This window comes from Natator depressus, chromosome 3 (assembly GCF_965152275.1).
Source record: "Natator depressus isolate rNatDep1 chromosome 3, rNatDep2.hap1, whole genome shotgun sequence".
Lineage (NCBI taxonomy): Eukaryota > Metazoa > Chordata > Testudines > Cheloniidae > Natator > Natator depressus.
In genome coordinates, this window is record NC_134236.1 from 58,307,462 (window position 1) to 58,321,223 (window position 13,762).

Sequence of the window (13,762 nt, forward strand, 5' to 3'; positions counted from 1 at the left end):
AAATCCTGACCCCATTGAAGTCAATGTGAGTTTTGCCATTGACTTGAGTGAGGCCAGGATTTCACCACAGGGTTTTTAATAATCACCAAAGCGTGCCTAGGCATATCACGGGACAAGTATGTGCAGATTTTCTCCACAGTATACCCTCTGCCAGTACAGACTGTGGGGCATGAATTGTCATCATTTAAAAACACAAGGAAAATAATGTGCATATATGTTTGAAGGCAGGTAATGTTAAACTTTCTTTAATGAGCTGTTTTTTTCCAAACCTAGCAAAGAGTTACCACCAGACTAAGGGGAGACCATGTGCCACATATGAAAGTAAAGGTCCAAATTCAGCTCTTGGTGAAAGATGAATTGTTTGGTGGGACAACTCCAGTTACTTCAAGGGCTGAATTTAGCTTACATAGTTCAGTTTTCTTTTAGCTATTTATTTGCATGTTAAATGTTAAAATTGGCTAGTTTTAATTTGTTCCTTTACATCACCAGTTTTATTTAAACTTAAAAAATTGTCTACTTTGGCGCCAAGATCAGGTATATAAATACTACTAGCGTCTCAAAAATGGTTTAGAATAAGTTGCCCTTTTCGGCGTCAACTATTGCTTTTGATAATACTCTATATTGTCACAAAGGGTAATAATAATGCAAAGGTATGAAAGGTAATAGAGTACAGGGGGCATATAAATATTGTGTTTTAAAAAAGAGAAATGATCTTTTGAAAAAAAAAAGTTGAAAAAACAAACAAAAACAACATACCCAGGCTCTGTTCTCATTGCATCAGGCTCTCTCTTCCCATTTGTTCCATTCCAATCTGTCTCATTTTCCCAAGTCCTTCCCAACACCCTTTGCAGCCATCCCTCTCATCGTAAAGTCACATTCCATATTTGGCTGGTCAAAATACACTGCCAAGTCATTTGTTCTCCAGCCCTCCCCATTACACAGCCCCCTGTGAGCTTATACATCCTTCATCACTTCATCCCCAGGGCATGCAGCATGCTCTCCCCTCTCCCTCAAAGTCCCTCAAAACACTGGTTCTGTGATTCCAATCTGCACTTGCTCCCAAGTCCTCCCGAACATATCCACTGAGTTTCCCCTACAACACCCAATTGATTCATGATTGCTCCAGCGTGCATCATCAGTAGTCTCTTCTCTCTACACACAATGCATGTCACCTCTGTCTGTCCTGAACAAAAATAAAAATCACAACTTTGAATTAAATGTGTTGGCATTATTTCCTCTGCCTGTACTGCTGCTTTGTTTGGTAGCCTGTGTTGCATTCCTTTATGGCTGGCTCCCTTTGTGTGTTTCCCTAACTGTGTCTCTAGAGTACTCATCATCATTGTGCACAGGCACCTCTTCATAGTTTCTTCTTGTGGTTTGCTGTTGGCCCCTCCTCTGGGTCAGCTGCAACCAAACGTCTCTTTTTAGTAGCAGCTTCCTCCAGAATCATAATTAGCTTGTTAAAGGGCTGGCACTGTGTGTTCATCACAGTAAGGATGAGAGGTATGAAAGGGAGCGTTTATCACTGGAAGGTGGGTTTCAGCAGCACAGAAAGTCAAGCTGGGTCATGCAGCAGATATTCAGTGAACTACTGAGAAACTGAAGGTCTTTGTACTGTGACACATTTTTATTTTTGAAGTGTTGGTATATATTGTTGTCCCTAAATTAAAACATTGAAGATCATTCAAATCATGGTATAATTTATGCATTTGCTTCATAGAATTGTTGTACATTAAAATTCATGCATGCAGGTGATGCATTCACAGACATTTCTCTTTGTATGAGATTACACATTTCTTTCCATTCATATTCTTCCAGGTGACTTGGATTATTACTGGCTGGATCCTGCCACGTGGCACAGTAGAGAGACATCCCCTATTAGTTCGGTAAGAAATAGGCAATGTAGGTTTATAGGTATGAAATAAATTGTTAAGAGGTTTGTTAATTATTTCATTTGCGTCACAGTGGTGCCTTCTAATCTTAGAATCTATGAAATTATGAATTTCAGTCTTGTAAGATGCTCACTGATATTAGAACTTTGTTCTAAACATGTGAAAAAAATGTTTGTAGATCGTGAAAATCAAAATCAGGAAGAGATTTTCTATCTGAATCTATATTAGAAAAATAACTTGAGTATTTAATCTGAAATGGAGATTTTTTTCAAATGAGGTATTGTATTTCAATCCATTAGGGCCTAGGCTATCAGTTAGACACCAGTGATGTCAGCAGAATTTTTGCCCTTGACTCTAATGGGAAAAGGCTCATCAGACTTTTACTATATTATGAACATATATGAAACAGCTGAATAACATAAATATTATTCTACAGGACTGTTATTTTTTAAAAGGAATTTTCAAGATAATGGAATACAAAGTAATGCATTTATTTTTACAAGCTGAAATACATCTTAAATGCATTAAGCTTCAAATCTGTTTTATAACTGCACTTACACATTTTGAGTGTTGAGATAATTTTACAATGAAGAAGGGTAATTGTAAATAGTTAATGAAGCAGGAGTCAAGAACTATAGTTAGGGCCCTACCAAATTCACTGTCCATTTTGGTCAATTTCGTGGTCATAGGATTTTAAAAATAGTAAATTTCTTGATTTCAGCTATTTAAATTTGAAATTTCACAGTGTTGTAACTGTAGGGGTCCTGACCCAAAAAGGAGTTGTCGGGGGGAGGAGGGGAGGGTTGCAAGCTCATTGGAGGGGGGCTGTTGGTACTGCTACACTTACTTCTGTGCTGCTGCTGGCGGTGGCACTGCCTTCAGAGCTGGGCAGCTGGAGATCAGCGGCTGCAGGCTGGGAGCCCAGCTCTGAAGGCAGAACCACCACCAGCAGAAGCCTAGATGTAAGGATGGCCTGGTATTCTATTGCCACCCTTACTTCTGCGGTGCTGCCTGCAGAGCTTGGCCCTCAGTCAGCAGCTGCCACTATCCAGCTGCCCAGCTCTGAAGGCAGCAGTGCAGAAGTAAGGGAGGAAGGGTATGGTGTTGCCACCCTTACTTCTGTGCTGCTGCTGGTGGGACGCTGCCTTCAGAGCTGGGTGTCCGGCCAACAGCCACCACTCTCCAGCTGTCCAGCTCTGAAGGGAGTGCAGAAATAAGGGTGGCAATACCATAAACCCCTCCGAAAATAACCTTGTGACCCCCCTGCAATTCCCTTTTAGGTCAGGACCCCCAGTTTGAGAAACGCTGGTCTCCCCCATGAAATCTGTATAGTATAGGGTAAAAGCACACCAAAGATCAGATTTCATGGCAGGAGACCAGATTTCACAGTCCGTGATGCATTTTTCATGGCCGTAAATTTGGTAGGCCCTAACTATAGTATTATAACAGAGAGAATTTTGTCATAGACATTATGCAGCCAAAGATTAGTTGGATTTATCTCTACTGTGACATAATAATTTAGCTGATTCTATTTGTGTGTGTAAAACAGGAAGAGATTTCCACTTTTTTGCTTCCACTGATATTTTCTAATAGCATCCCGTAACGTGGCAACCATCTAAAGAGGGAGATCGCTTAATTGGACGTGTTATTCTTAACAAGAGAACTACCATGCCAAAAGAGTCAGGTGCATTACTGGGGCTAAAAGTAAGTATTACAAAGATTATGCTGTAAATGAATGAAACTTCCATTAGCCTGATAGATAACAGTTTAGTACACTATAGCATATCATAGATATCCAAAAAATCTCCAATTATACTGCCATTTGAGACCAATTTTACATAGTTATGTTAAAAAAGAGTGGAACATAGCTTTTCCCCCTGTGCATTGGACAGCATCCTGAATTGATGCAAATATATCAAATATTGCCCTCCACTCCCTTATGTGTACTAGAACCCCATTGACAGTGCAGCCTTTGACCATGTAACATACAGTAGCTGCATCTGATTGTGTCCATTTAATCTGTCATGAATAATGACTGCAGTATGTATATATTACCCAGATATAAGAACACCTTCTCTGTCTCTCTGTAAACCATACAAAAATAAAATACAGGAGAAACACACACACTAGATAGATAGATAGATTTAAAAAAACATGGCATGAAATTCTATAATTTAGATCCTGAGCCTGCCAGATACTGAGTGCCTCCTCAAGCATGCTTAGGACCATCAAGTACCCTGAGGTTGCAGGTGTTCAACAAAGCTCAAGATTTAGCCTCAAGTGTTTTTTGTTTTGTTTTTTAAACCAAAATTGTGCAAGATGAAGTGGAAATGCACCCTAACTCAGGCGGACTTTGTTAAGCATTGAAAAATTAAAGTGAAATATTATCAGCGGAAACCTTCTTTAATCCCTTTTTTACATTGGCCTATTTACCCATGGCAAAAGAACACAACTGTTTTGATTAGAAGGCCATGAGGTAGAACATAGTCTATTCATCTGTCTGTTCTCCAAGCATACACAGTACATCCTAATGCATTCATGGATTTACCGATTTTACTACATGCATTTCAATCGTGTAATCTTCATCTCATGTTCCACATTCATGAGTGTCATCTAGACACTAATATTCACAAAATCAGTGTTTAAAATCTGCACTGCTGGGAAGAAGCACAAATTGCACACAGTATATAACAGTGCATCTGAATAGTTTTGGATAAGTCACCTTAAATAACTGCCCTTCAAAACCTAGCAGTGATGCTGTTTAATATAATTCTCTTAATATTTTTGCATCTGTAGCAAAACTGGTGAGTTCTGACTTTTTCCCAGTTTCACCCTGGGCCCAAAAATTAAGACGTTATTTTAGAGTAACAAAATCTAAAGCTGACTTTTCCTGACTGGAAACGAGTTGGGTTTTTTTTTTAAACTGGAGGAAAAATGCTAAAGATTTAGGCCTCAAAACAGGAAACCTCTTTTAGGGAACCTCTACGGTTGCTTTCTTGAGTCTTACCTTGATTTGTTATGTGCCGTACTACAGATCATTGACTCACCGGTAGGCTTAGCAGGGTGTCCTGTTGCATCCTTAAGGCTAGTGGAGACTACCTGAGATTCAATTGTATAAATCAGTGTACTAAAATTAAGATCAGCCACCACTGTGGCAATGTGAATAAATAAAATGTTATCAATGGCTGCTACACTGGTGGGTAATGAACACTGTAGTGCATTTCATTATAAAACTCTACGCAGAATATTTCTGAGAAGACCCACAGGCTGTACAGATTCATTAGGACAACCCAGCCATTCAGAAATGACCTGTAAAACCAGCATGATCAAAATATTGGTTTTGTATTGCTTTAAAAAAACTTTAGGCTTGTACTTTGTGTAGATTTTTTTTTTACTGTGAGCAGGTAGTGTAACTTGTGTCATTGCATTGTTTTTTATTTTGACAGAATTTTTAAAATTCCAAATAGAGACTCTCAGCCCTAGATAATATGTCTGAATTGATAGTGACCACTGTGGACAAAAGCAAAATCTGTTTTATTGCTACACATATTCACATACTGTAAAAATGTCAACATGTCTTTGGTTTTTGTATTGATGTTATTTATTAACTGGCCATGTCATTAATAAGACAATCAGCAATTTCTGTATGCTGAGAGGAAAGAGGTTTTAGAACTCCTCCTTGCCTGAGTCCCTTTGAAGAGACTCATGTCACTTTCTCCATCAATGTACTGTGCATCCTTATTTGGAGGACACTATCATCTCTGTTGGGCAGAGGATGGGAGAAGTCTGGTGCCTCTGCCTAACTTTCTCTTTCATTAAATCTTTACTGCCTTCTGATGAAGGTGTCAGTGTCTGTTGTTAGCTGCTAATGATATTGTTCCATTTGTTGTATTTAGATGTACTGTTCTCATGTATTCCCTAATACTGTACACAATACATTTTTAGTTGAGAGTTTCAACTTTTACAATATTGGTTTTTTAGCACTTCTATACTGACTGCTCTGTAAGGCATTTCCATGCTTACAATCTGCTGTTTCTGCACATCCCAAAGAGTTAACCATAGATTTGAACAAAACACGTTTTGTTGATTATTGTCTCAAAAAACCCACAACTGATCATTTCTGATATTTGAAATGCTATGCTATACATTCTGAATTAGACTAATTAAACTAGTGTTTTCAGAGGCAAGTAAGAGGGAATTTCAAGCTCTCTTCACTCTCAATGTGACACAATTCTGCCTTTTTTTATACGACACTCTCCTTAGCATGAAGTCCATGTACAAATACCATTGATAATAACAACACAGTTAATTGTGAATGACTGAGGCCCTAGTTTTAAATATAACGTTAATGTGATTAAATAAACCATGCAAGCTAAACTATTTAGATTATATTCCTTAATATGTTGCCCAGTTTGTGGTTTAAAAATACATAAATTTATGATTATCCAGGTTGTTGGAGGAAAAATGACAGATTTAGGACGACTTGGTGCCTTCATTACCAAAGTAAAGAAGGGTAGTCTAGCTGATGTGGTGGGACATCTAAGAGCAGGTAATAAAATCAACTATTCTTAGACAAATTTATGTTATTGTTGTGACTTTCTAAAATGAAATTGTTAATGTTATGTATTATGTGGATAATTTTCATATATAAATATTTGTAAATAATGAAAAATGTTTTTCATGTTAATGTGGGCAGTTTTAATAACATGACTACTGTATCACTACATAATTACATTTTGCTTGGATATATGTGTAAATTCTATATGGTACTTATTAGCTGCTGAAGGATCAACATTGAGTTTCACCAGTAATATTAATAAAATAAAGAGTGAATGGTTTTAGGAAAAAAGTGAAAAGATTTTCTCAAATAAAATCATTTTGTCATGAAAATTATTTGTAAGTAATACTCTGAACAAAAACAACTGAACAAAAACAGTAAAAAGTGCAATGCCTTGAAAATGAACTGCACCTAGATTTAATTCTGAGATTGGCAGCTGGCAGAAGGGAAAGAGGGAAACTGGGATCAGAAATTAAGGGGGAAAGTGGTGACTGGGCTGGCTGGCAATGAAACTGGGACTGGGAGCAAAGGCAGAGACTGAGATTGGGACCTGGACTGACTGGGTAAAGAGACTGAGATGATGGTATGAGGGAGAGAGGAGACAGATCTGACAAGGAACCAGAATGCTGGGGTAGAACTGAGAGTGTCTAGGCAAAGAGACTGGGACAAGCAGCTGGAGGGGAATAGGCAGACACTGAAATTGGATGAGGAGAGAGCCTGGGAGATAGTGGGGACAGATGGGAGAGGATTAGAGGCCGAGTCGGGGGAGAGACAGTTTGGATGAGGAGCCAGGACGGGTGAACAGAGGACTGGCTGGGTAAGGAAACTGGTGAGAAGTAGCTGCATGCAGTTGGGAACTGTCAAGTAGACTGCGACTGTAAGTGGAGAGTCAGGAAGTGTGAGACTAGGACTTGCTAGGTAAAGGGACTGGGATGAGAAGCATGAGACAGGGACTAGCTACGTGAGGAAAATGAGATTGGGAGAGGGACAGGTTGGAGGGGACAGGGCAGAAGGAGTCAAACTTGGTGGGAACTGGCAGGAAAGTCTGTGCCCTCCAAAGCCTGGAATGGAACCAAAAATTCTTGAATCTCACTACTCCTTTTCTGTCAGCAAGTATCTGTGAAAACCAATGACAGTGCATCACATCTCTCATTAGTCCTGGTCCACATTGAGGATGACAACCTATTACTGTTATCAGTTACTCCATTAGCTTAATGGACAGAGGTCTGTGCAGTGGATCTAAAGTAGCGGTTCTCAGCCCATGGGCCGCATTTGGCCCAATTAGCACAGAGCTGAAAGGCCGTGCCCAAGATCCCGGGTTCCCAGCACAGGGGTGTCCGAGCTGCCCTGCTGCCCAGCACCGAGGGGTCCGGCTGGGCATGCCCTGTGTGGCGGGAGTTCAGGGTGGAGGCTGCCAGTGGGCCCCACGGGGTAAGGTATTGCTGGCAGCCCCACAGGGTGAGGGCTCCGGGGGTCCCAGCCAGCCCTGCAGGGTTGGGGTCTGGAGCAGCCAGCCCGCCCCATGCCCAGCTGCTGCGCCGCCCGGCGCGGAGGGGTCAGGGCTGCCAGCGAGCCCAATGGGGTTGGGGATCCAGGGTTCCCAGCCGGCCCTGTGAGCTCTGGGGATCCGTCGCAGCTGTCCAGCCCTACAAGCTCCGGCGCTGCCGGCCCGCCCCACCTGGTGGGGGTCAGGGATGCCGCCAGGCCCCTGCAAGCTCCAGGTCTGAGGCAGCCGGCCCAGCCCATGCAGAGGGGGTGTCGGGGCTGCTGGGCAGCCATGTGACGGAGGTCCGGGGAAGCCACCTGGCCCCACTGGGTCCAGGGTCTGGGCAGCTACATGTCGGGGACCAGTGTCCGGGGTAGCCTTCTGGCCCCAGTGTCCAGGGTGGGCAGCCGGCCGTCCCGCATAGGGAAGGTTGAGGCTGGGGCTGCTGCTGCCCTGGCACCCAGCCCCTGTGGTCCATGTAACACACTGTGGGCTGCATATGTGGCCCACTATGTGTAAGCAGTTGAGAACCACTGATCTAATGGGTCCAACCATGCTACTGAACATACAAATGTCAATACAATGCCACAAGATAATTTTTTTCCAGTTTGCTTTTTTTTAAAAAAAAATCTAGGAACTTATGCACACAAAATCTATATTAAAACATTATTAAGGTTGCAAAGTCAAACATTCAAAAATTAGGAAATGCCAGAATTAAGGTTGGCTGTACTAAATAGGCTGCTAGTTAGTTTTAGATAAATAACCCAGTTTATTTCCCGCCACTTGATAGAGGAAAACTAACTTCAGCAATGCTGAATGATAATACTCCTTCATTAATGTACTATAACATTTCACATCCTAAAGGATCCCAAAGTGCTTTACAAACATATACAAACTCTGCACAGTGATCTTTATGTCTACTCCTGAATTGCAGATTCCTCAGAGTTGAAAGAATAGTAATTGTTGAACATAGAATTGTGGAAGGCAGAATGTAATTATCTGAAATCAAGTTTGACTAGGATGGACTTTTAATCTTATGAAGAATTCCTTTAGATTTTTAACAAACTCAGTTTTTCAGGCCTTGCTTTAGATCTTATCCAAAGGCCTCTGGCAACACAGTTAGAGCCCGACACCATACCTGAGTCATTGGTACAGGACTGAATCTGAGAAATACTAAGTCATCATCACTAAATAAAATAGTAATAAAACAAAATGCAGTCTGCCTTGTATTGCTTTTGATTACTGCCTATGATTGGCCCTGTTAGTAATTGCAAACTTATTTAATGGTTTCCTGAGAATTAATTTTATATATTGACCTTATTTTAGAAAACATTTTTAAGGTTTCCCTCTTGATGTAACACTGACAAATATAGAGATACATTGTAAGTATATGTTTGAATTCTAGCTCTGAACACCTTAAAAGAGTGATTAACTCTCAACCAACAATTTCACATCAGCTTGTTTCTTTTATCTTTCCAGGAGACACTGACTCATCCATCACCTTTTAATCTTTTGTTTCATTTAGTACAGGCTATGAAGACTACCCTTTGGGTACCAAAGTCATATTAAATACATATTATATAACTGTCATTGAAAAATCTCATGATTTGTAAGTTTTAACTCTTAGGCAATCAGATATGTTACTTTTGGAGATCAACCTATCTTTATTATACACAGCTCTCGTTAATAAAGTGACTCTCAAAAGGTAGCACACTTCTTTCATTTCATGGCACAATACTGGTTGCCATATTATTTAAGAAATATTGAAAACACTGTACTGTTTGCAGGTAATAGCAGTGTTTTGGAAACGAGTATTGAGAGTGTCTTAAAAACTCTTTCTAATATCTTCACAATAGTATTTTTGATTTTAGGGAATGTAGCTTAGAGATACATTGACTTTATATATGTTTTGCTGTTTTTGTGAAAAAAAATATGGACAATAAGATTAAAAATATCTTTCTTTTTAAATTCAAGGGGATGAAGTTCTAGAATGGAATGGTAAACCCCTGCCTGGAGCTACAAATGAAGAAGTTTACAACATTATTTTAGAATCAAAATCAGAACCTCAAGTTGAAATTATTGTTTCAAGGCCTATTGGGTAAGGTTAAAAAAACGTGCTTCTTAAGTTGAGTAAATTACATGTATTAGCAGGATTTTTAAAAACTGATACATATCTATATATATTTGTAGTGCTGTAAAATACTCTGATATGTTAACATACTAGTCAGTTTGAAAGTTATTACCTTATAATATAGGAGGAAAATTTACCTTTTGAAACATTTACTTATAATCTCAGGTTTCAGAGTAGCAGCCGTGTTAGTGTGTATTCGCAAAAAGAAAAGGAGTACTTGTGGCACCTTAGAGACCAACAAATTTATTTGAGCATAAGCTTTTGTGAGTTACAGCTCACTTCATCGGATGCATTTTGCATTTTCTACTGTAGCTGTAGCTCACGAAAGCTTATGCTCAAATAAATTTGTTAGTCTCTAAGGTGCCACAAGTACTCCTTTTCTTTATACTGTATACTGTATACTCCATTATATCTGTATACTCCATTTTCTTCACTGCCTGTTACAAACTTAGATTTGTTCTATAGCTGCAGTAATATCACTATTAAGGAGAAATTTTCGAGACAAAGTAGTAAAGAGCATATTTGTCAAATGGCAAAGGGGAAATATAGCCAGTAATGAACATAAACCGAATAGACTACCTTGAGGACCTTGCCAGAGATCAGTCTGGGTGGCACTTGATCTGCAAGGGGTCTTGTCCCTTTGGGATTTTCCATGATGTTGACAGGAGAAACTTGGATCCTGATTCTGCAGGAGGTACTCAGGTGAGACTCCCATTAAAATGCGTTGGAGCTGTGCCTGAGTAAGACCTGCTTTATTAGACTCTCAGACTTGATTCATTCACAGTAACATCAATTATCTGAACACTGCTGACTTGGAAGCAGGCATCAGTAAACATTAAACATCATATGACTTGAAATAAATCAGTTCATGAGGAATTCAAGGAGTGCCATTTATAGTTAAACATTCTATTGTCTAAGTTATTTCCAAGATTTTTTTACCGTAATTATAAATGATACTGTCATTAAAAGGTGTTTGTGTAATATCTATGTTCATTAGTTTATAAAATCATTCTCATAATAACAGTTTACATTAAATTATTCTGAATTTAATATAAATCCAAGTTGGAAGTTGCAAAATAATATAATTTGGGGGACAAATTCTGCTTGTCTAGATTGTACAAATAGTCCCATAAGGAATCAGTGAAACTATTTGCTTAAGTAAAACTAGTAGGGTTTGGTCCTAGAGCTGTGACCAAACTGGGTATGTCTAAACTGCAGCTAGGAGGTGTAATTCGCAGCTCGGGTAGACATACACACGCTAGCTCTACTCAAACAAGCACCGAAAAATAACAGAATGGCTGTGGCAGCCTGAGCTGTGTCTCTGGCTAGCCACCCAAATACAATCTTGACGACTCCCCGCATACACACTCAGGCGGGATTTAGGTTTGTCTCAATTTTTTTTACTCAGGAATAACAAGAGGTGGGCAAACAGTCAGAGTTTAGTTTCAGATAAAATTTAGTAAAATTTGAAAATGTTTCTTTAGTTTCCTATCTGAATTTCACTTGCCCAAATGTCAGTGATATGTGTTCTGTATGGCACTCAACACTAATGCTTTAGCAGTAATCTTCTAGTTAGAAGCCCAGCTGTTTTTTTCTCCAAAATTGTACATTCTTTTCCCAATCTGACATTTCCGGATTTCATCCATGTCATAATTTATCTGAAATGTGTCTCAGATCCAATAATGATCTTTAGAGTCAGAAGCTTGAAACACTTTATTCTTACTAGAAGGTTCTCCAGCCTGTGCTTGACAATAAACCTCTGGTTTAGTTAACATAGAATGATTGTTTAGTATTTACCAGCTGTTAATGTACCTGTGATAATGTGGGATGGCTACATTTGGTAGATGTTGAAGGTGTTTTTTTTTAATGGAGACGACTGTACTTACACAAAATTGGTGTACTACATTGGTACTTCAAGAAAAAGTAGGTTAGAGAAGATAAAAATTTTTGGACAGCCATCTTGAGAGTGGCCTTTTAAATGGAAAGTGAAAACTTGACTGTGAATTTGTTACTCAGAGACGGAAATCAGCATTATGATGGTAACTGCGGCACATATAAAAACCTGATGCTGTATTTCTTATTCAGGCAAACTCATCCATGTACTTTAATAAGGAGATTTGCCCAGGTGAAGACTGTAGAATCAGACTCTAACTTGTAAGAATACCAAAACCAAACAAATGTTTTTGAAATTTTTAGTCTTAGGTCCAAGCTTTCCCATACTTAACTATGTAGCAAAACCAGTATGTATTTCATTGGGCCTAGATTGGACCTCAGTGTGGTTTTGGGTGGAGGAGAATGTGCAAAATAATTAAACGACTTGAGCAATTAAGGCAGAAATACAGAAAGAAGATGCTGAGTAAGTAATAGAATATTGTTAAATTGGCACTTGCAGATAGTGCAGCTTTAGCGATAGTAACACTGGCATATTTTAAGTACTGCATTACGTATGGTTAATAATTTGTAAGATAACTGACCAATAGAGTAGATGAGTAAATGAGGTAGTTATAATAACTTTCAAAAGCGTTAAAGTACAACTGAAAATGTTCAGTAAAGTTTTCTTGAAGAAGAATTGTACATAAAGTACAATTGCTGAGTAATTAGATTCAAAGTACATGCAATACTGAAAGTATCATACTAAGCCCACTGTAAATTTTTTTTTACTAATGTCAGGAATGTACCTCTTTAGATCTTCTAGTGTTGAACATGACAGTTTTTATTGCACTTGTGAATAGTAGAACCCAAATGTGATTATTTGCTTCAACATATGGTTTGATCAATGGATATTTTCTTGCAGTAATATTATAGACCAAATCCTGCTCACTTTAATCATATGAGTATTCATATGAGAGGTTTCAGTATTACTATATTATTAAATCAGAGTAGGATTTGACACACTACCTAGAAATGTCCTTCTGCTGTAATAATTCATTCCTGACATTTCACTACTTACAGCTATTTCCTACTGGCACTAATAACTGGAAAGAACAAATAAATGTCACAAATGGACTGGAGCATATAACTTGAAATGAAAGGCTTCATTAAAGACTTGATTGTGCACCCATTGCAGTCAAAAGAGAAATTTCCATTGACTTCACTCAGAGCGAGATTGACCTGTCTGTCATTTTTTAAATGGTCAATCACACACAATTTACAACAGAAGAAATTTTGATAAAGGCTAACAAAGAACATTGCACCATAAAAATAATTATTTTCCTTAATTCTTAAATGCTACATTTGAAATAAACTGTAGTATAGGAAGAACATTATTATTGTTGTTTGCTTTTAGACGACAGATTGCTAGTCTCTTGTAGCTTCTTTTTTGCTTTGCCACCTGAATTATGTGGTGACTCCAAACTCATGAAAGTGAATCTTAGTATTCAGCTATTAATAGAGATCTTCCTTTCTTTAATACACAATTTAATCTAATTTCTTATATAGTAAAATCTTCAGGACAGGGATCCTGTCTTTCTATATGTTTGTAAAGCAACCAGCACCAAAAAATTCCCAATCCTGACTGGTGCCTCTGGACAAGTAATAATAATAATGATACGCTGTATTAAATATGGGTTGACATTGAAATTGTAATTTTATCCTTAATAGCACGCCATATATTATTATTTCTTGAAGACCAGTAGTGGTAATCCATTATTATCCATTTTCATGTGCAGTGACTTCACGTCCTTTATACCTATATA

The 13,762-nt window shown here is 38.6% G+C and overlaps 1 protein-coding gene across 41 annotated transcripts in view; it reads left to right on the plus strand.

Annotated features, from left to right (window-relative positions):
• RIMS1 (regulating synaptic membrane exocytosis 1) overlaps positions 1-13,762 on the plus strand; it is a 490,703-nt gene that overhangs the window by 280,362 nt on the left and 196,579 nt on the right. For all 41 annotated transcript variants that reach the window (XM_074947969.1, XM_074947975.1, XM_074947977.1 and 38 more), the window contains 4 exons: positions 1,819-1,886; positions 3,486-3,596; positions 6,342-6,441; positions 9,911-10,034. In XM_074947969.1, the coding sequence (XP_074804070.1) occupies positions 1,819-1,886; positions 3,486-3,596; positions 6,342-6,441; positions 9,911-10,034 (403 nt within the window). The remainder of the gene's footprint in view (positions 1-1,818; positions 1,887-3,485; positions 3,597-6,341; positions 6,442-9,910; positions 10,035-13,762) is intronic.